The sequence below is a fragment of the Oryctolagus cuniculus genome, chromosome 15, assembly GCF_051225735.1.
Source record: "Oryctolagus cuniculus isolate XC-2025 breed Fujian yellow rabbit chromosome 15, ASM5122573v1, whole genome shotgun sequence".
Classification (NCBI taxonomy): Eukaryota; Metazoa; Chordata; class Mammalia; order Lagomorpha; family Leporidae; genus Oryctolagus; species Oryctolagus cuniculus.
The window spans coordinates 36027293-36049917 of NC_142881.1; the positions used below are offsets into that span (position 1 = coordinate 36027293).

At 39.2% G+C, this 22625-nt stretch overlaps 2 protein-coding genes across 7 annotated transcripts in view; both read right to left on the bottom strand.

Annotated features, from left to right (window-relative positions):
* HELLS (helicase, lymphoid specific) overlaps window positions 1-2326 on the bottom strand; it is a 44196-nt gene extending 41870 nt beyond the window's left edge. Inside the window, exon 1 of the mRNA XM_002718520.6 lies at window positions 274-2326. Within this exon, the coding sequence (XP_002718566.3) occupies window positions 274-304 (31 nt within the window). The 5' untranslated portion in view covers window positions 305-2326. The remainder of the gene's footprint in view (window positions 1-273) is intronic.
* Window positions 2327-6891: 4565 nt separating this feature from the next.
* TBC1D12 (TBC1 domain family member 12) overlaps window positions 6892-22625 on the bottom strand; it is a 131496-nt gene continuing 115762 nt past the window's right edge. For 5 of the 6 annotated variants that reach the window (XR_016222112.1, XM_051823425.3, XM_051823424.3 and 2 more), the window contains 7 exons: window positions 21385-21465; window positions 18579-18667; window positions 17603-17674; window positions 12792-12920; window positions 12431-12540; window positions 9465-9723; window positions 6892-8731 (listed from right to left, as the gene is read on the bottom strand). Coding sequence is in view for 4 of the 6 variants with exons in the window: in XM_051823425.3 (XP_051679385.3) it covers window positions 8663-8731; window positions 9465-9723; window positions 12431-12540; window positions 12792-12920; window positions 17603-17674; window positions 18579-18667; window positions 21385-21465 (809 nt within the window). In the remaining 2 variants the exon portion in view is untranslated. The remainder of the gene's footprint in view (window positions 8732-9464; window positions 9724-12430; window positions 12541-12791; window positions 12921-17602; window positions 17675-18578; window positions 18668-21384; window positions 21466-22625) is intronic. The other variant, XR_016222113.1, reaches the window with a different exon arrangement.

The window sequence follows — 22625 nt, forward strand, 5'->3', positions numbered from 1 at the left end:
CCACCGTCCTCGCTTCCCACAGGCATCGGAAGCCGGAGCGGGAGACCCGCGGGGCCGCCAGCATCGTCCGCAAGTGCTCTGCGCCCCGCAGTACGGACCAGGATGCGCGGCCACACGCTGCCCCCCGCCCGGGTGAAGGCGCTTCCATCACGCAAATCTGTGCGGTCCCGAGGTGTCCTCCCCTCTCCCTCCTCACTCCCCAACCGGGAAGGAAACCTCCCCCAAGCTCCGCCGCAGACTCCGTGCCGCCCGCAGACGGTTCTCCTCACTCACCGCCGCTACTCGCGGGCTGCTCGGCCGGCATGGCTGGACCCTCAGCACTGGAACCAGGTCCCCGCCTCTCCGCACCTGCAAAGCCGCCCGCTAATTCCTCACAGCGGCCGCTCGGCCAGCCTTCCACTCAAGAAGCCGGCCAGGGAAAAACGCGCGCTTCTACTTCGCGGGAAAATTCTGTCCTCTCGCGATATCTCCTGCCGCTCGCCCGCCTTCCGGCCTGGGCGGGCGGCGCGAGATTTGGCGCAGTGAGTGATTTCCTTAGGACCCGGCGCGGCGCGGTAGCCAAGGTGAGCGCTGCTATGGAGCTGGTCCTGGGAAGACGGGGTTCTGCTCAGTTCGGCGTTTTAGCCACGTCTGTGGTACTGGACGAGTCGGCCGAGAGCGGAGCGCCCGGTCCTCAAGCAGTTGGTGAAAATTCCGAACTCCGCAGTAGTTCAGTAGCGCGCTTAACAGTTTGCAAGGCACCTTCCCGCACTCGCTGAAGAGATGGAATACCCCTAGCAGTCAGCCTCGCGAGTTATCCTAGGAAAGGTGTAGGAGAACAAACACTGCCAAGCTCCTAGGCCAGCGGCAGCGCGCCGTGGCCGGAGCAGGGCTCCTCTGTGGGTGGGAAGGGGGAAAGAGGGGCGTGGTGTTTACATTGGACAGCGTCCTGGAAAGCCGTTTAGGATCAGGGAAAGCTGAATGCAGTGGTAAACGGAGCGCCCAGCAGGTGCAAGATTCAGAACCCGGAGAGAGCAGTCATTAGCGTGGGCGCTGAAGGGGCTTTTCGTTACTGGTTTTCGCTTCAGCGTTCAACCTCACTGTTCTATACCGCGATCCTTTTCAGCTATTGACTTTGTCACCCTCTCCTGTCCGCCCCCAGTTCCTCAGACTAAGCGGTATACCTCTTTCATTTCTTTAATGCTATAGTGCACAACATTTTGGGGTAGGCCACAGAAAGCTTATAATTCACGTCTATCACAACCATCTTCCACACCTTCAAAACAGCACGGCGTTCCACACAGTGGTTATGCCAGCCCTTCGACGCCCACATTCAAAGTCAGCGTGCCTGGGGCCCCGGCCCCTCCTGATCCCGCTTCCTGCTAAGGCACAGTTGTGGGAGGCAGCAGGTGATGGCTCAAGTGCTTGGGTCCCTCGTGACAGGCCAGATCCAATTCATGCTTTGGCATGCCCCAGCCTTGGTTGTTAGGGAAATCTAAGGATTGAACCAGAGGATGGGAGAACTCTTCTCTGCCTTCCAAACCAAACCGAACCAAGCAAAACAAAAAAACTGAAGATTAGTAGAGCAGATTATTTTTATTCCTGCATTACATGCGAGAAAACCTATGTTCAGAGAGGATAAATTGACTTGTCCAGAAGCCTACTTTTTGATAATACAGGAGGAAAACCTGATGTTTTGGTCATGGGGCCAGTACTGTGGCATAGTGGGTAAAGCTGCTGCCTGTGGTACCAGTTCCAGTCCTGGCTGCTCCACTTCTGATCCAGCTCTCTGCTATGGCCTGGGAAAGCAGTAGAGGATGGCCCAAGTGCTTGGGCCCCTGCATCCACATGGGAGGCCCAGAGGAAGCTCCTGGTTCCTGGCTTTGTATCAGTCCAGCTCCGACAAGTTGCAGCCATCTGGGGAGTGAACCAGCAGATGGAAGACTGACCTCTCTCTCTGCCTCTGCCTCTTTATAACTCTTTCAAATAAGTAAATAAATCATTTTTTTAAATAAAGTTCTGGGCCACAGCTCACTAGGCTAATCCTCTGCCTGCGGCGCTGGCATATCGGGTTCTAGTCCCGGTCGGGACACCGGATTCTGGTCCCAGTTGCCCCTCTTCCAGGCCAGCTCTCTGCTGTGGCCCGGGAGTGCAGTGGAGGATGGCCCAAGTCCTTGGGCCCTGCACCCGAATGGGAGACCAGGAGAAGCACCTGGCTCCTGGCTTCGGATCAGTGCGGTGTGCCGGCCGCAGCAGCCATTGAGGGGTAAACCAACGGAAAAAAGGAAGACCTTTCCGCTCTCTGTCTGTCTCACTGTCCACTCTGCCTGTAAAAAAAAAAAAAAAAAAGGTCTGGGGGCCAGTATCATGGCACAGTAGGTTAATCCTCCACCTGCGGCACTGGCATTCCACATGGGCGCTGGTTCGAGTTCCAGCTGTCCCTCTTCCAATCCAGCTCTCTGCTGTGGCCTGGGAAAGCAGTAAATGATGTCCCAAATCCTTGGGCCCCTGCCCGTGTGGGAGACTGGGAAGAAGCTCCTGGCTCCTGGCTTCAGATCAGTGCAGCTCCAGCCATTGCGGCCATCTGGGGAGTGAACCAGTGGACGGAAAACCTTTCTCTCTGTTTCCTCTCCCTCTCACTGTCTATAACTCTACCTCTCAAATAAGTAAATAAAATCTTTAAAAAAAAAAAAAGTTTTGGTCATGCACTTTGAAAGGTCTATATTTAAATGCTCCCAGGGTACTAGAACTGTTAAAATGACTGTACAACTATGAATCAGACAAAACTCCTGTAGGTAGGAAACTACATTCTGTGAGTTGCGGCAAATAAGAAAGGGTAGAGGGGAATGCTCTGCAAAGTAGTATACTAGAGTAGGATGTTGTGAGGATGACTGGTGGTTATTTTATATTGTATAATCTGGTATCTGAAGAAGTGACAGACACTAAAGTAGAGAACCAAATGTCAAGATGCTAGCCAGACCAGGGAAAGAGTAATCCAAGCAGAAACTACAGACAATGCAGAGAGACTAAGGCAGAAATAAGCCTGGGCGTGTTTGAGAATCACAAGACCAATCTGACTGAAGAAGAGTTGGCAAGGGGGAGTGGCAGAAAAAGTCAAAGGCATTGAGATGTTCTTCTAAGATAGTACAAGTCATTTTTCCCCACCACTTCAAATGTCTTGCTCTTTTAGAATCCTTTTAAAATTAATGGTAACATTATCCACCCAATCATAGCAGTCCAAATAAAACTGTTCTGTTCCTTCTTGTGCTAGATGATCCCATCTTCTCCCTACCTCACAGAGTAAACAGTAGCTACAAGACAGAACTCTTCAGATTTCCAAAATCTTATTTACAAACCTACTAGCATATGAATACCTATTCCACTTTGCCTGTTCACATACTCTGGATCCAACTCCCTGCAGCCTACTCAGGTATCAGAGATTACATGTTATTCCATTCTGTTTCTTAAACCTCTACTGAATCCTTTACATTAGTATTCCAACACTCAAATCTCTCCCCACCTTAAAGAAAAAAAGGGGGGGGAACCTCCTTTTCACTTCTAACTATTCACAGCTTTCTCTTCCCTTTATAATTTACTTTAGAAATTATCTACAACGGGGGCCAGCGCTGTGGCACAGAGGGTTAAAGCCCCAGCCTGCAGTGCTAACATCCCATATGGGTGCCAGTTTGAGACCTGGCTGCTCCTCTTCTGATCCAGCTCTCTGCTATGGCCTGGATGGAAAGCAGTAGAAGATGGCCCAAGTCCTTGAAAGAAGCTCCTGGCTCCTGGCTTCAGATCAGCTCAGCTCTGGCTGGTGCGGTCATTTGGGGAATGAACCAGCAGATGGAAGATCTTTTTCTGTCTGGCTCTACCTCTCTGTGTAACTCTTTCAAATAAATAAAATAGAAAAAAAAAACCACATTGCTATCTTTTAAAAAATTAAAAAGAAAGAAATTATCTACATGAGCAATCTTTAACTACTTGACTCCCACTGCTGCCTTTACCATCTGTCTGGCTGCCACTCGACACAAACAGTAGCTTGTTAAGGTAATCAGTGACCTCCCTGTTGCTAAACATAATAGACATCTCTTAGCTTAGTTAGCTCAATCTCACTGTGGCATAACACTGTTAATCACCACTCTGTGAAAATACCCTTGTCCCTTATCTTCTCTGACCCACTCTCTCCTGATATTCCTTTTTTTTTTTTCTTTTTTTGCCAGGCAGAGTTAGAGAGAGACAGGGAGAGAGTTATAGACAGTGAGAGAGAGACAGTGAAAAAGGTCTTCCTTTCACTGGTTCACTCCCCTAATGGCCGCTATGGCCAGCGCTGTGCTGATCCGAAGCCAGGAGCCAGGCACTTCCTCCCGGTCTCCCATGCATGTGCAGGGACCCAAGCACTTGGGCCATCCTCCTCTGCCCTCCTGGGCCACAGCAGAGAGCTGGACTGGAAGAGGAGCAACTGGGAGTAGTACCCGGTGCCCCAGCCAGGACTAGAACCTGGGGTGCTGGCACCGCAGGCAGAGGATTAGCCAAGTGAGCTGCGGCGCCAGCCCTGATATTCCTATTTCTGACTTTCACCAGTTCAACATTTGTAAGTATTGAAATATCAGAATGAACCAGAAATAATTTGAGTTTCTGGCCAATAGCATAATCTTGTATAAAAATTGTAAATGAAAGGTAAGTTCTGTGAGAAATGGAGCAAAATAAAAAGAATCCAATCACCCATATGTATCATAGGTAGCACCAGGCAATATTTGGAGTACTAGCAATTCAATAGTAAATAAACTCCATTGTACTTAGAGTGGAATAAATGAGGGTACATGGGAGTTGAAAGTGCACAGATGGGCAGTGACCAGATCAAGTTGGATCTTGTAAACCAGGATAAAGACTTCGGGTTTTTATTATGAGGAAAGTCATTAGAGGATCTTGAGAAGGAAATGATGGAGTTCAATGACACTTTTAGAAAATCATAAAACATACAATCTGATTAAAAATTTAATGAGACCTGTTTATTTTCATGGGCTCACATACATGAGTGTAAAAATTAAATCAGAACATGATAAGTGAGGTAGCACCTTACTGAAATACAATTAAAGTCACATGGTATAATTTAAAATTAGAATAAACCCTGTCATTAAAATGATCTCCTATATATCGTCTCAGTTGAAAATGAAGTCCAAACACAGGTGTCAGAGCCTTTTATAAATCTATAAAAAAATTTCAAGTAAATATTTCCCTTTCAAATTTTCTTAGGAATATCTAAAATTAAAAGCCTTGGGATTCATGTAGTAATCAAAATACAACATCAGTAAGGTCTAGACCAGGAGAATCCAAAGTTTCACTTTCTGGTTCTGTAATATCATTATATGAAGATGAAAAATGAGAAAATACTATAGATCCTGATTGCTGTGAATTTTATATACTCCATCAAGTCTTTATTAGGTTATCACTTATGTTTTTATTACAAAGTGATTTTCCAAATACATTATATGGTACAAAAGTCATTTACCTTAAATTTAATAAAACCATGAAATACTATTTACTTAAATGTTCAACAGGTGAAACATTTTGGCAATGTAATTTTTTTAAGGTCAACTTTCCTCTCTAAAGTTTTTTAGAAAATAAATCTAGCACACAAAAAGAAATGTGCACAGTAAAACTTCATTAATTTGGACTGAGGAACAATCAATACAAACAGTAGAATGCTTGAAAGGAAGAGCAATTTTCTAACTTCCCAGGCATTAGAAATTTATGTAGCCTAACAAAATATTAAGAAGCAGGACATAGCATATAAGTAGGCTTAATAAATGTCACTTCAGTAATTAAAATTTCCATGTAATGCACTTTTATTGCAATTACACTCTTAGTATGCAAACAATATCTTTAAAGGACAAGGCTTTCTCTGAAGCAGCTACTTTCCCTGAAATCTGGCTTGAAATATCTTTATTTTAGTTTTTACATGCGGTGAAATAGTGACGTTTTAATGAAGTTTTACTACATTTGAGAATTTAACTTTTAGACAATGTCAACAGCAAAATAATATGAATTCATTACAAAAAAAACACTTTCTTTCCAGAGTAACACTATATTAATTGTTTATGGCAAATTAAAATGATTGATTTTCCAATGCTACCTCACATCTTTCTTGCCTCGTTTATTCCAGTCTCTACTGTTTGAACATGCTTTTTGAGTATAAGTTAATTTTATCCTATCTAAACAAAAATAGGAACTGAAAAATCAAGATAAACCATATGACATTATGAAGTACAAGTTTCCTGATTATATGTTTTAGAATCGTACCTTCTAACAGTACACATTCAATAGAATTGACTGCTATAGGTAGAAACAGCATTAGTTCCTAAGCTACAATGAAAAATGTCATCTTGAAATCAGAGGCTCTGCAAATTTGTATGCTCTTTTGTAAAGGCTGCCTAACTTGTAAAGTTAAACAATAACAAACCAATAACATCATATGAATGGAATCAATGCAAAAGAAATCAGCAAATGCTGACTTCAGAACACTATACTAGTCATTCGAGACCTCTAGTAACATTTAAATATTAGCAATGCAGAACAGGGCTAAAGGATATATTAAGTAGACAAGCAAATAAAACCTTAAATCTCAGAATGTCTTAAATATTTTAGGAGTTTTTTTAATTTTAAATATACTTTAACCAAAAACAAACAATCCTGCATATTCTGACCACATGAATAACCACATATTGCCTATATACAGTTTCAAGGGAAGATATAATATTTAGCTGCCAATGTTGCCTTTCAAAAGACAAGGCCTAGTGCATCCCTTGGAAGAGAAATCTGACCAAAAAAAAAAAGCGTATTTCTTTTTTTCCCTCAGGATGTGGTTTAATAAACTAGATATCCCCAAAGTAATGAAGACTCATTTCAAGTAAATACTCTGCTTATAAGTTTTATTTACACAGTTACTGTTACTAGTGGTTTTTAGTGGATTCTTTATATTTACACTTTATATACACATTTATACTTGAAAGGTAAAGAAACTGTACAATAAGAAAAAAAAATAAGAAAAAGGAATACAGTAACATAGATCCAACTTAGGCAACAAATACATAAAAGTAAGATTAAATTTAGGCAGGTAGTATAACCTCAGTGAGATTACTGCTAGACATTACATTCCCTCTATCAGGAATATCAATACCAAGGAAGTAGCTACCAGAGTTAAAAGGTCATCCTAAAACTTGTAAGATCCTAGAAACTCCCTCGATATTGTATTACACTACCAGTTACCATTAAGCAAGGCTCTCTAAAAGGAGTTAACTTCTGAGGGTTCCAATAGTAGTCCCTAGGCTAGAATGACCAATGACATAAAATTCCATGGGCACCCTCTGGTCCCATACTCTTTAAGAGGCAGTCATTACACTAACAAGGATCTTGGGCTTGTTAGCTTGAAGACTGTAGATATACCACTAACAGAAATAGTGTGTTTATGTGTTGTTTCAAAACAAACTGCAACATAAAAACACAGCATAAATTAATTAACCAAATAGCATGTTAAACAAGTATCATAACACTCAATGACTTAGTTTAAGTTCAAAAAATTAAACATAATAAATTTAATGCCAATTTACCAATGATTAATATTCTTTATTATGCTATCAAAGTAGAACTCAGAAAAAAAGTTAATTTTACTTTTTCTTTGATTTCCATTGATTAGAAAAAATATGCATAGTGTTTTACAAGTCATGGACTTAGCTATTATTAAGATTTCAACTGAAATTAATGAATTTTGCTTCTATAGATAATGGAGGAATTTTTTAAAAATTTAATCTTGTCAAGTAGTACACTATTTAAGAACTCTTAGAATTCATTACTTTTTAGTCTTACCAGTGAAATACTTCATTTATATTTTTGGACTTAACTCCCAAAGTTAAGTCTTTAGTCCATTAAAGTGCAAAGAACTTCTATCACTTATTTAGTTTTCTTAATGTTAAAATACCAGATGAACAACTTGTTACACTAGGGTGAAAAAAAAAAAAGGATAAAAATTCTTTAAGTGATAGGAATTCCTTAAGTAAGAGAAAAAAATTACCTTCCAAAACAAATAGACACAATATTGTGGGGGAAAGCCCAAACAAATAATTAACAATCTCCCACCAATATTTCTAGTTACCACATAACACAGATTTTCCCCAATTTGTGAATGAAGGTGACAACTTCCATGACTTAATTTACAACCAGAGTTGCTTATTTTTTGTCTGTCATATTTTCAAAGGGTCAGCACTGGAGATAATATCTATAAAACAGTATTTTTGGAAGTTAGAGTACTATTTAACAGTCTTACTCTGACCTCCAAAGTGCAATTGTGGTAATTATTTAAGAAGAAAAGACGTAAAAATTGGAAGGATTTTTTAGGCTATTTTAAAAAGTTATTGCATTAAACTCTTCACTCCAAATTTTGGAGTATGAAGTAGCCATTTAAGTTTTTTCCTTTCAAAAATGGCTTCCCCTACAAAACACTTTTTCATTAATACTGTCAATAAGTTACTTATTTCATTTCAGCCATGGAATTTAAAATCAGCAGTTTTCCACCTCTTGATTGTTTTAAGATTTCTCCAACATTTTCTTCCATGCTTTCTACCTAAGAAACAAAAAACTTTTATCCAAAAAACATCTTATGTTTCAATTAGTCTGTTAATTTTGAAGATCAGCTTTTCAGAGCAGGACTACTGTTCTTGTCTCCTTCTTTAATATCCTTCATTACAGAAGTGAAGACCTAGAAGTTACACAGAATAAAAATTAATCCAAAAAGTCACCCAAATTAAAGAAATTTAAGTAAATATAATTTAGAAACATGAAAAAGCTTTCATATACTTAACTCTGTCCCCTAAAACACTGCCATTCTCCAATCTCCTTGTTTTATTAAACAATTAAGATTCCAGTGTTTATCAATAGCCAGATATTATTAAACTACTATTCAGTAACAGAACACTTTCTGGATCAATATTTCTGTATTTCATTTTCATAAGGAATAAAACTGTGAACTTATAACCCTAATTGTCAGTATCCATGGATTATGTCATAATATTTATGTCACTGAATTAGTATGTTAGTATGTCTGCTTCTCTAGAAAGACTAAGCCTTTAAAAAGTTAAGATCATATATCATATTCTTTCCATGCAAACTCTTAGTATGAGGCAGGTGTTTAATAAAAGTTTTCTCTATCTGAAATACCAAAATAATTAAATAAGTGCACTGGCAAATGAAATACTATTACAGGTTGTACTTCACTAAACTCAAAATATTACTGGACTTAACATAAAACTAAAGCCACAGGTTTGGTTAAGTGAGAGGGACAAACTGCTTTAAATTCTTATTTCTTTGACATCACAATTATTTTTAGAAGATGTATATTTTTAAATATAAGCATTGTCATTTGAGAAATAACTATTTTAACAAGAAGTCAACTGATTAACAAATCTATTATAGATAGGAAAATGTCACTCTACCTGAGTCCATTTTTTGGTGCTATTCTGCATCTGAATGGCTGCAATACAGCTGAACAGTTTTTCTGATGTGATATCTTCTGGCAATTTAGTGAGAAATTGTGCTATATGAATAAAGTCCATCTGCAGGAGAATATCTTCATATAATCGAAGGATTCCTAATCCAGTCCTAAATAAAAATTCCTCCCCATCTCTGCAAAATACGTCCCACACTCGACAGGCCAGATCAAGTGGTAAGGATTTGCTATACAGTGTAAAGATCCTAAAGTAAGGAGAGAAAATAATCACTGAAGTTTTTCATTTACTGTCTCATTCACTTATTAAAAATCTCTATGGAAAAAGAACAGTGCTTAATTAGGGATAAAAGGCAAATAAAATATGGCTTCTTTATTCAAACTTCAGTAGTAGGAAATTAGTAAATCATGAAATTGTGTTATTTTTTAAACTTGAAAAGTTAAGATATAATACAAGCAACAGTGGTAGAATAGTCTAATTTTTAAGGGTATGGGCTCTGAAACCAGAATGTCCGTGCTTTAATACTGAATTTGCCACTTATTAGTTGAATTACCTTAAGCAAGACATTTGTCCTCACTATGCCCCCATTTTCTTCATTAATAGATTAAGATTAAAGTACCATCCTCATAGGGTTGTTTTCAAAATTAAAGATGTTAATAAATATAATACTTTTTATAAAAATATAAAATAGTATCTGGTACATAAGAAATGTGTGATAAAAGTTATGATTATTGTATTAAGAACCCAAATATCAGATTCTAGTAACTTGTTCATGCAAGACTTTTTTCTCTTCCCCTTCCATAAGAATCAATTGTTTTTTATTTATTTTTCCCTCTTCAGCAGCTTTACTTGCTACTTCTTTTCCGATAAAATCACCAAAATGGTTTTTTCCATACTTTCTGACCATGTAATTCTTTATCCAGTTATGCCACAGGTGGCATTCTCGTTAGGGAAGTGGAGAGAATAGGTGCCACAGAAAACTCATCTTGAAGTTGTCATAGCAAAAAAAAAAAAGGACAAATTTTTTACTGATAGTTTCTTTGGGGCAGTACTGACAGAATTTTAGGGAAAGCACTAAAAGGCTTCCTTGCTTTAAAAAAGCGGGGGGGGGGGGGGGGGGGGCAGCACTGTGGCACAGTAGGTTAATCCTCTGCCTGCAGTGCTGGCATCCCATATGGGCGCTGGTTCTAGTCCCGGCTGCCCCTCTTCCAATCCAGCTCTCTGCTTTGGCCTGGGAAGGCAGTAGAAGATGGCCCAAGTCCTTGGGCCCCTGCACCCACGTGGGAGACCAGGAGGAGGCACCTGGCTCCTGGCTTCAGATTGGCACAGCTACGACCTTTGGGGCCATTTAGAGAGTAAACCAATGGGAAGACCTTTCTCTCTCTCTCTCTCCCTCTCACTGTCTGTAACTCTATCTCTCAAAAATAAATAAAATCTTTTTAAAAAAAATTCAGCATTGCCACTTAATTCATTCCTCGCTTGCAAAAATGATTCTGGAATTTATATGTAAAATAAGGTCAACAGAGACAGAAACACAACTCTACTTCCTGAATTATAAACACACATTTAATCATATAACAAAAAGAATACTTTTAGTAGTACAGAGAATACTAATTTCACTGCTAAAAATGAGAAAGGGAATATCTAGGCAGTTTCTAGTACACAGTATTCACTCATCATTAATTCCAGTCTGTTGCCTATAGCAACTGTGATTCTGATATGTCCCATGTTCATAATCCTTAAGACTACAATTGAGACTTTTTGTCTTTTGCTTCACAGAATTAGTATTTGATCCTGGTTCTCTAGGTCCCTTGATAAAAACCCTTCTCTGCATTATCCTTGGTCCTTCCCAGAGGAACTCTAATGTTCCTAGTGGGAATGGAAGGAGAATACACTGCAAAATAACACATTTTTAAAAAGCCCAAACAAGTAGGAAGGCATCATATTTGATCAGTGCTATTATTTATTTATTTTTCCATATTAAAGTCTAATATCATTTACACGAACCCCACTAGTTTTGCATGATTTGGACTTAAATTTTAATTTTTCCATATGTACTCTGTTTTTAAAGATTTATTTGAAAGTCAGAGCTACACAAAGAAAGAAGGAGAGTCGGAGACAGGTCTTGCATCCACTGGTTCACTCCCCAATTGGCCGCAACGGCAGCAGAGCTGTGCCAAAACGAAGCCAGGAGCCAGGAGCTCCTTCCAGGTCTCCCACATGGGTGCAAGGGCCCAAGGACTTGAGCCACCTTCTACAGCTTTCCCAGGCCACAGCAGAGAGCTGGATCAGAAGTGGAGCAGCTGGGACTCGAACTGGTGCCCATATGGAATGCCAGTGCTGCATATGGTGGCCTTACCCACCACGCCACAGTGCAGGCCATCATATGTACTCTTAACATCCCATCTTAACACTGTTACATCTCTGGCAAAAATTCACCCACCATTGTAAAATCAACTGGCTACTGATTGCCAGGAAAAATCTCCAAAGTAAAACAGAGTATCTAGAATTGGAGCATGGGAAAAAGATACTAGCACTTAAACAAGACATCATTACAATGTCAGAAAGCTGGATCCAAACCTTAGTAAAGCAACACTATCATAACAACCATTAAGTCCTTTTGTATTAAGAATAAAAAAGGATAGCATCTAACTGTTAGAACCATAGTTTATGCTAGGTACTAAATGAGATAATCCATGTAAAATATCCTCAATGCATCTCCAAATATAGATATTATTCCCATCTTATAGATAAGAAACTGAAACACAAACTGAGATTCTGATTTCAACCCAGAGTCCATGCTCTTAACCAAATGCATTCCTACAGAAATGTGAAAACCCTCTATTTGTAAGGGAAGGTTTGTACAATGCATGATACTATGCCTCAGATTTACTGTAGTTCTTAAAATATTTACAAAGTTAAATTTTACTTCCTTTTCATTATTTATAACTTACCAGTCTATCAAGTATATGTCTGGTGTAAGACTGTAAGACTTAAAATGAAGAAATAGTTTGGAGAGATTTTCTTCAAAAAATACTTCAAATGTTGCAAAATATTTCAACATCTACATACAGAAAAAAATCAAATATCAAAGAGTATACTCTAGAAATAGAGAAATTAAATTTTTAAACATTAACAGAAAAAGCTTACTTATTAGTCTTCTCATCAAGCAATTACAAAACCACAACTCAACATAAAATTTATTTTAGATCAAAATTATCTTAAGTCTTCAATTATTGTTTTTTTCATTCTAAGAGAACACTGAGACTAAAGAAACAGAGAAAGAAAAACACAATCCATTCCAAATGCTCATACCATGCTGTGATCCACACGAAAAAAGGCCAACTGGCATGGCTTATTCAGAAGATTAGCAAACGCAATGAAGGCATCCGCTTCTTCCAGATTGAGAATGAGTACTGCTGCAATGAAGGACATCCCTTGGACCTTCAAATGGGAAATAAATCAATCAAATGGATTTACAATTATAATTCTATAAAGAAATCAATCAAAATGGATTTATAATTATAATTCTAAACAGTTTATTTTATTGTACTTCTGAAAAACTACAAATGACATTACAAAGTAGAATTAACCAAAATTTCTTTTTTCTTCTCAGCAAATGTAAATATAGAGAACAACTAATACTTATGAAACCTCCCTTATTTTTACATTTCTTGTTTATATGGTGTGAGTTAAAGTATTAGGGAAAATTTTGGACAAAAGAAAAAAATCAGTTTTTACTTGCTCTAAGTCTAGCTCAGTGTACTACTTGGTTTTCATTTCTTCTGTGAATTCTTTCAAAATAACAAATTTTAATGAAAATCAGGTGATTATAGCATAATCTGTTCAAGTAAAAATAAGACGTCTTCTGGATGTGCTATTGAAATTCCAAGAAAGAAAGGGCACAGGGGTTGAGATAGTGAGCCTGGATTCCTAGAAAAGCAGGATAAAGAAATAGGGTAAACCATTCAAAGGTGGAAAAGCAGCAGGTGCAAAGACAAAAACAGGACCAAGCCAGTTGGAGCACAAGTTTTATAATGGGAATAACAGACATTTGGAAAAAGTAAGATATATTCATACTGTAAAAGGCCTCTAGTAAAAAGCTAATCCATGTTATATCTGTCAGTTCTCAGTAGCTACTGTACATTTCTTTTATGAAAAAGTATCAAAGGGCTGGCGCCATGGCACAGTAGGTTAATCCTCCGTCTGCACCACCGGCTGCCCTTCTTCCAATCCAGCTCTCTGCTGTGGCCTGGGAAAGCAGTAGAAGATGGCTCAAGTCCTTGGGCCCCTGCACCCACATGGGAAACCAGGAAGAAGCACCTAGCTCCTGGCTTCAGATCGGTGTAGCTCCAGCCATTGTGGCCATTTGGGGAGTGAACCAACAGAAGGAAGACCTTTCTGTCTCTCCCTCTCACTGTCTGTAACAAGGAGAGGGGAGGAGAGGGGAGGAAGGGGGAGGGGAAGGGAGGGCAGGGGACGATACGAAAAGAGAAAGAAAGAGTATCAAGCATTTACTTCTGGCAGAGAATTCTATTAATGGACTTGGGCAGGGAGACCACAAGGAATAACTATAATGATACCTCCATTTTTTCTTCCCAACCCTTTGAAAAAGCTGCCTATACTTGGAAAATCAGTAGAGGATGGCCCTCCACCAGTGTGACTCCTGGCTCCTGGTTCCTGGCTTCAGATTGGCGCAGCTTTGTGGCCATCTGGGAGTGAACCCGTGGATGGAAGACCTCCCTCTTCTCTCTTTCTCTCTCTTTTGCTGACTCTGCCTCTCTATAACTCTGCCATTCAAATAAATAAATAAATCATAAAAAAAATAGCTGCCTATAATCCCTATCTACTTTCTCAGCTTCTTATTTACTTTTAAACACATGTCAACATAGACTCCCACTTCATTACTATACTACCTGGATACTTTCTCTTGCCAATATAACTAATGACATGCATTGTAAAATCTCACAGGTACTTTCCTACCCTTGCAGCAGCATTCCTTTAGCTTCTTTTTATTTATTTATTTATTTGAGAGAGAGAGTTAGACAGTGAGAGAGAGAGACAGAGAGAAAGGTCTTCCTTCCGTTGGTTCAACTCACAAATGGCCGCTATGGCCCCAGCTACACCAATCCAAAGCCAGAAGCCAGGTGCTTCCTCCTGGTCTCCCATGCAGGTGTAGGGCCCAAGCACTTGGGCCATCCTCCACTGCCTTTCCGGGCCACAGCAGAGAGCTGGACTGGAAGAGGAGAAACCAGGACTAGAACCCGGCACCCATATGGGATGTCGGCACTGCAGGCGGAGGATTAACCAAGTGAGCCACGGCGCCGGCCCCCATTTAGCTTCTATGATTCAGTATGTCTTTGTTCTCCTCCGCTTCCTCTAGCTTCTTATGAGTGTTCTTTGCCAATTGAGGACAGAGACCAGAATGATTGCCCTCCAAAGATACCCAAGACCTAATCCCCAGAATCTAAAAATGTTATAACACAGGCCAAAAGGGACTTTGAAGATATGATATAGTAAGCATCTTAGGGTGGGAAGATAATCCTGGAAAATCAGAGTGGGCCCAAAGTAATCACCATGAGGGCACTTACATGTGAAAGAGGGAAGCAGAAGAGTCAGAAAGCAAGCTAAAGAACACTACACTGCTGGCTTTGAAGATAGAGGTAGGAGGCCATGAACCTAGGCAGTTTCTAGACAAGAAAATGAATACTCCCCTGGAGCCTCCAGAGGAAACACAGGCCTGACAATACCTTGAATTGTATCCAATTAAATGTGTTTCACACTTATGACTTCATGAACTTTCAAATAATAAATGTATGTTGCTTAAAGTCACTAAGTTGTGGTCAGCATTGTGGCAACACAGGTTAAACTGCCTCCTGCAATGCCAACATCCCATATGAGCATTTGTTCCGAGTCCCAGCTGCTCCATTTCAATCCAGTTCCCTGCTAATATTAGCCTGAGAATGCAAGGGAAGATGGCCCAAGTACTTGGGCCCTTGCCATGTGGGAGACCAGGATGGAGTTCCAGCCTCCTGCATTTGCGCTGGCTCAGCCCCAGTCATTGCAGCCATTAGGGGAGTGAGCCCCTCTCTCTCTCTCTCTCGCTCTCGCTCTAACTCTGCCTCTCAAATACATAAAATAAATCTTTAAATAAAAAATAAAGCCACTAAGTTTGCAGTAATCTGTTACAGTGACAACAGGAAACTAATACAGAGAACTGACTCCAATCATGACTGTGCTCTTAGTATGACAACATTTGCTGAACAGATAAAAGGGACATAAGGCTAATCATCTATAATATAATGATAGCAAAGTAAACAGAAGGGATTAAAATATGTTTAATTGGATCTACAATGCCATTTATTAGAAGTTACATTATTTTATATGCCGTTAAAAAAGAAAAAAAATGCTGCCGATTAAGCAATTATACATGCTTTTATTTGAAAGGCAGAGTTACGGGGGAGGGGGGGCGGGGAGGGAATCTTCCATCTACTGGTTCACTCCCTAAATGGCCACAGTGGCTGGAGCTAGGCCAATCTGAAGCCAGGAGCCAGGAGCTTCCTCTGGATCTCCCGCATGGGTAGCAGAGGCCCCAGTACTTGGGCTCCAAATTCCACAGCTTTTCTTAGGACATCAGCAGACAGCTGGATCAGAAGTGGAGCAACCAGGACATGAACCGCTGCTCATAAGGGATGCCAGCGGCAACCAGGACATGAACCGCTGCTCATAAGGGATGCCAGCGTCACCGGGCTAGCTAGGCTGCAGTGCAGGTCCCAGAACTATCTTTTTAATATTACAACCTACCCCACCCCAAACCTGGCAGTTCTCCCCTTTGCCATGCCACACTTTTTCCATATCACTTATCATCTATTAGTATAACATGATTTATTTGTTTGTTGTTTATTATATGTTTTCTCCTCCTAAACTCTAAGCATACAAACATACAAATGAACATAAAACAGAACAAAGTTAACTTGTATTACATGGCCACCTTATAAGTGAGGTGTCTAATATTCTTCTATTTTTAACAGATGAGAAGATGAAAGTTTTATGACTTTTAGTTAAACATGGCAATTGAACATTCATTCCTTTGTTCCCTCCCAAAATCCAACTAAAATGACAACAAAGAAATAGAAGTATTAACTTAAATAGACAAAGAGAATGGAAAAGGATATGAACAGTGGATAAGAGCTGTCAACAGCATTTTAGAAATTTTAATATAAATAAGTGGAAAATGTTAAAACTAAAATACCTAAAGGGAAGAAAGCCAATAATCAACAAGCCAAATCAGCCACAAAACCATGGAAGAGTGAGGAATTGAAGTTACAAAGTACCTCCAAAATTGAGGAATAGCCTAAAAATAGGTTCAAAGGCTGTGAGTGGAGCAAATCTCCTCCCCTATCCCTTTTTTTTTTTTTTTTTTTTTTTTGGTGGTGGTGGTGGGGGAAGACAGGCAGAGTTAGACAGTGAGAGAGAGAGAGAGACAGAGAGAAAGGTCTTCCTTCCATAGGTTCACCCCCCAAATGGCCGTCACAGCCGGCGCTGCGCTGATCCAAAGCCAGGAGCCAGGTGCCTCCTTCTGGTCTCCCATGCAGGGGTAGGGCCCAAGCACTTGGGCCATCCTCCACTGCCTTCCTGGGCCACAGCAGAGAGCTGCACCGGAAGTGCAGAGCAGCCAGGACAGACTCCGGCACCCCAACCAGGACTAGAACCAGGGTGCCGGTGCCGCAGGCGGAGGATTAGCCAAGTGAGCCACAGTGCCAGCCCTCCCCTATCCCTTATAGATAGGTACCTGTTCTTGCATTAGCCTGGCAAAACATAAGAAGTTTATTTCCTAGAGGTAAAATCAGTGAAAAGAGGGATAGGAAAAGGGGCTAAGGCCTCATTCTGACAGCAGGAGTATTAAAGTTCACAAACTGAATGGTGAAATCCGTATAGCTCTCCTAAGAAGCTCGTAGAGGGTCATATAATCTCCTGGCAAGATATGGAAAAATTCCTCTCCATGTAAATTGATAAGCCCAAAGAAAACAGACATAGTGATACAGACATTTGAGAGCTAATACATCATATTTTGCTAAGAGTTTAGATAATATTTTTCTATTAAAAAAATTGAAACAAATACTTACATAACCAACATCAGGTCTGTAACATGTATATGCCCCTAAGATACTATGTAAAACATCATGATATGGGCCACCCTTAGGAGAGAAAATTGAAAATATAAAAATAATTGTCTCATAGTTAATTCTTACATAACATGTTAATAAACTAACATTTAGTGTATTGAACAACTGTCAAAACATTCTAAATTCACTATAAAGATGTTTTTTAAATTATTAAAAATAATCCTAAATAACAAAAAAGATGGACTTGATAGATACAAACTATATAGTTTATAAACAATATTTTAAAGACTTCAGATTTATTACAATAAGAGTCTGATAACTACAGATTGTTTAATTTTAACTAATTCAGAAAAAACTATCAAACTACACTAAATTAAGTTACAGCAAAATTTCAATATTAATGTAAAAAGTTTTACCTCATTTTTATCAATCTAAGGACAGAGGAATTCCATGTGTATAAAGACTTGAGTAAAAAATAAAATATAATAAATAAATAAATAAATAAATAAATAAAATAAAATGTAGTTATTTCTCAGGTCATAAAGACAAGCAACTTCCTAATAACCTTTACTCAAAAAAGTAAACTATTCCTATTTCAATAGTAATAGTGAAAATTTTAAGTGTTGGAGCAAAGTTCTTTATATTTTATCAATCTACCAAGTAAAAATATTAAGAAATTAAGTATCTTACAGAATAAAAAGCAAAAGAGAAATTCACCGAAATAAAAATGTATCAAGTACCTATTACACAAAATATATGAATATATGATGTCATGCTGACTCTAATATGTTTCAGTCAGTGGAATAAAATAATAAAAATTACTTTAAAATTTTCTTACTAGTTTTATACTTTTATGTAAAAGCCCAAAGTTTTATACTTTTGCCTTTTAAAAATAACAGTTATGCCTTCAGAGAAATACTGATGTTGATATAGAAGGATAAAAAAATGTAGTTATAAGCTGATTAGAAAACCTCACCTTCTGAAAGATGTAGAGAGATGGAAATGTACGGGATATATCCAACTTAATTAATTCCAGACTGGCCTCTCGATCAGCAATAGATACACCTGCATTTACCAAGTACATTAAATGTAAATGATCACTTGGCAGTTACAAGTTCAATTTTGTAAGCACAGAATAATTACATAGTAAATGTGTTATTTAAGGAAATTTAAAAGCTGAGTAATTAAGTTTCAAGAAATGCCACAAAGCTTTTGCTAGTATTTAGTCTCATAAAAGAAAATATTGGAGCTGGCGCTGTTGCATAGCAGGTAAAGCCGCCACCTGCAGTGCCAGCACAGATGTCAGTTCGAGTCCCAGCTGCTCCACTTCCGATCCAGCTCTCTGCTATGGTCTGGGACAGCAGTAGAAGATGGCCCAAGTCCTTTTGGCCTTCTGGCTCAAGACTGTTGGGACACTGTAAAATGCTCTACCATACATATAATTGGAGTACCAGAATGACAGTGAGATGGGGCAGAAATAATAATTGGAAAGATAACGGCCAAAAGTTAAATGATTAATGCAAATTATAAATGGCCAGCAAATAACCATAACTTAAATCCCATACTAATACTGACTAGAATAACTTGTCATTACATTCCATAAATCTCTACTCTCACCATATATTTACAATGAAATGTCTCAGAAATTAATGCTTGTAACTTTTAAAGATTTATTTATTTATTTGAAAGGTCAAATTACAGAGAGGGGGAGATACAGAGAGAGAAAGAGAAATCTTCATCCAATGGTTCACTTCTAAAATGGTCCCCACACATGCTCAAGCTGACTTGCCCCAAATGGTAGAGTTAGAAACATACCAGGGGAATCCAATTCAATCCCATCAAGGTGGCATGTACCAATGCCATCTCACTAGTCCAAGTGATCAATTTCAGTTCACAATTGATCATAATGAAAGGACTAAGAGTCAAAGGGATCACATAAACAAGTCTAGTGCCTGCTAATACTAACTGATAGAATAAATAAAGGGGAGAGCGATCCAACATGGGAAGCGAGATACACAGCAGACTCATAGAATGGCAGATGTCCTACACAGCACTCTGGCCTCAGAATCAGCCCAAAGGCATTCGGATCCGACTGAAAAGCCCATGAGAGTATTTCAGGCATGGAAAGCCAAGACACTCTGGCAAAAAAAAAAAAAACACACAAAACCACAAAACCTAAATGAAAGAAAAAACCCTAAATGAAAGATCTCTGTGAGTGAGATCCCAGTGGAAAAAACAGGTCTTCAAAGAAGGAGGTCCCTTTCTCTGAAGGGAGGAGAGAACTTCCACTTTGACTATGACCTTGACCTTGTCTAAATAAGATAAGAGTCGGTGAACTCAAAAGGCTTCCATAGCCTTGGACACTCGTGACTGGAGCATAGGGAGATTACTGATGCCATAAACAGGAGTATCAATTTGTAAAGTCAACAACAGGAGTCACTGTGCACTTACTCCTCATGTAGGATCTCTGTCCTTAATGTGCTGTACTTCACTTTGTGTTTCTATGTGGGTGCAAACTGTTGAAATCTCTACTTAATGTATACTAAACTGATCTTCGGTATATAAAGAAAATTGAAAATGAATCTTGATAAGAATGGAAGGGGAGAGAGAGCGGGAAAGGGGAGGGTTGCAGGTGGGAGGGAAGTCATGGGCGGGGGGGAGCCAATGTAATCCATAAGCTGTACTTTGGAAATCTATATTCATTAAATAAAAGTTAAAAAAAAAAATTTCACAAAGACCTATCGGGTTTCTGAGCTGGCAGTACATTGTCAACGGCAGAGGTGCTAGCTTGCTGTTGAAATTAGGGCAAGCCTTGCTGTGTTTGATCTTCTGTATATAAAGACAATTGAAAACGAATCTTGATGTGAATGGAATGGGAAAGGGAGTGGGAGATGGGAGGGGTGCGAGTGTGAGGGAAGTTACTGGTGGGGGGGGAGCCATTGTAATCCATAAACTGTACTTTGGAAATTTATATTTACTAAATAAAAGTTAAAAAAAAGAAATTAAAAAATAAAAATAAAATGGTCCCAACAGCCAGGCTGGGCCAAGCGGAAGTCAGGAACCAGGAGCTTCAGCTGGGTCTCCCATGTGGGTGGAGGGGCACAAGCACCTGGGCCATCTTTGCTGCCCTCCCAGGCACATTAGCAAGGAGCTGGATCAGAAGTGGAGTAGCTCATTTTTAGAGTTTTATTTAAATGTAAGAGAAGAGGGTTTGCTTTCTATGAAGTAGAACAAATATAAAAAAGAGAACTGACTAGAAGAAACATTGCTACTCATTACTCATGGAAATAAATGGCTGAGTAAATTTATGTAAATTTAATAAAATATAATGAAAAAAGTGTTCCTGTTTTCTCCAAAATTATTGGGGGAAAAAACTGAAGAGGGTGGAGGGAAAGTGAAAAAACAATTAAGAGAGAGTACATTACAGTCAGTAGACGGGAAGGGACAAGAGGTCACAAACAAGGCGTGAAGGATATCGATCTTTAAAAGCTTGGCCTAAAAATACTTCATCCTGCCAGCCACACTGCTATGACTTAAATCCTGGGCTCTGGAGTCCAAGAAATCTGGATCTAAATCCCAGCTTCCCAGTTTATAGGCTATTTAACTATCATAAGCCTCAATTTCTTCTCACATAACTCACCCACTAAAAAGGCTATTAAGATTAAATGAGATAATGTATGTAAAGCAATCACTACAGTTCTCAACACACAGTAAATATCACATTGTGTCTTCAGTGGCTGAATTTTCATCCTGAAATACCTATTAAAAAAAAAAAAGCACACCTTCCATATCATTCTCTGAGCTTGTTTCACTGAAGCTTTTCCATCGTTCTTTTGCTCTTGAGAGGAAGATTTCATAAAGTTCTGAGATAAAAGACAAAAAAATTCATAAATAATAAGAAAGAAATATATTCACATTTTTATTTTTATTGTTTATCTATTAAACATTGAGTCTCCCTGATGTAGCAGGTATCAAAAACGTGACAAACTGATTCTACCAAAAGCAGTCATTCATTATGCAATCAGAAAGCAACAATACAGCTGAGTAATCATTTAAGTAGCTATACTACAGAGCAGATGTAAGAGGCAATCAGAGATGTTTCTGCTACAGGACTATAATTGTGAGATAGCAGATAGAACTTCTGGAGTAAATCAGACTTATGTTCACATTCCAGCTCTATCAATTACTATCTATGGCACTTCAAGAAAGTTACTTAACCACTCTCAAGTTTGGCTTCCTTCATCTGCAAACTTGAGAAAAATAGTATCTATTCACAGGGTTACTGATAGGGTCAAATAACATAATTTAAGTAAAGCCTCTGGCACCATTTAGACCCCTCAATAAATGCTAGTTCTCATTATCTTCTAAAACTGGTTTCTTCATTATGATACTATACTATATAAAGCTACCTATCTTTCATACAGATTTGGTCTAAGGGACTACATGTAAAAATCTCTAACCAAACCTTTTTACTTTAAGTGCTCTGTCACGACACATCCACAATCTCACAAAAACTTCAGGAATAGAAAAAACTGAAAATTTTTTCTCAATTTGAAAATTTTAATTGTTTTTAATTTCTTTATAGTTATAGACAGTGAGAGAGAGAGACAGAGAGAAAGGTCTTCCCTCTGTTGGTTCACCCCACAAATGGCCGCCATGACCAGTGCTGCGCCCATCCGAAGCCAGGAGCCAGGTGCTTCCTTGTGGTTTCCCATGCGGGTGCAGGGGCCCAAGTACTTGGGCCATCCTCCACTGCCCTCCCAGACCACAGGGACTAGAACCTGGAGCCCATATGGGATGCCAGCGCCACAGGCAGAGGATTAACCAAGTGAACCACGGCACCAGCCCCAACTGTTTTTAATTTCTAAGTAACGATTAAAGATATTAGAAACTACATAAAATAGCAAATTTCAGTGACAGAAGAACAACAAAAAAAATTTCTTGCCCAAACACCAACATTTATATATTGTCCAGAATACTAATAACATTTTTTTGTTTTAAAGGATTCTTTTTTTAATTTATT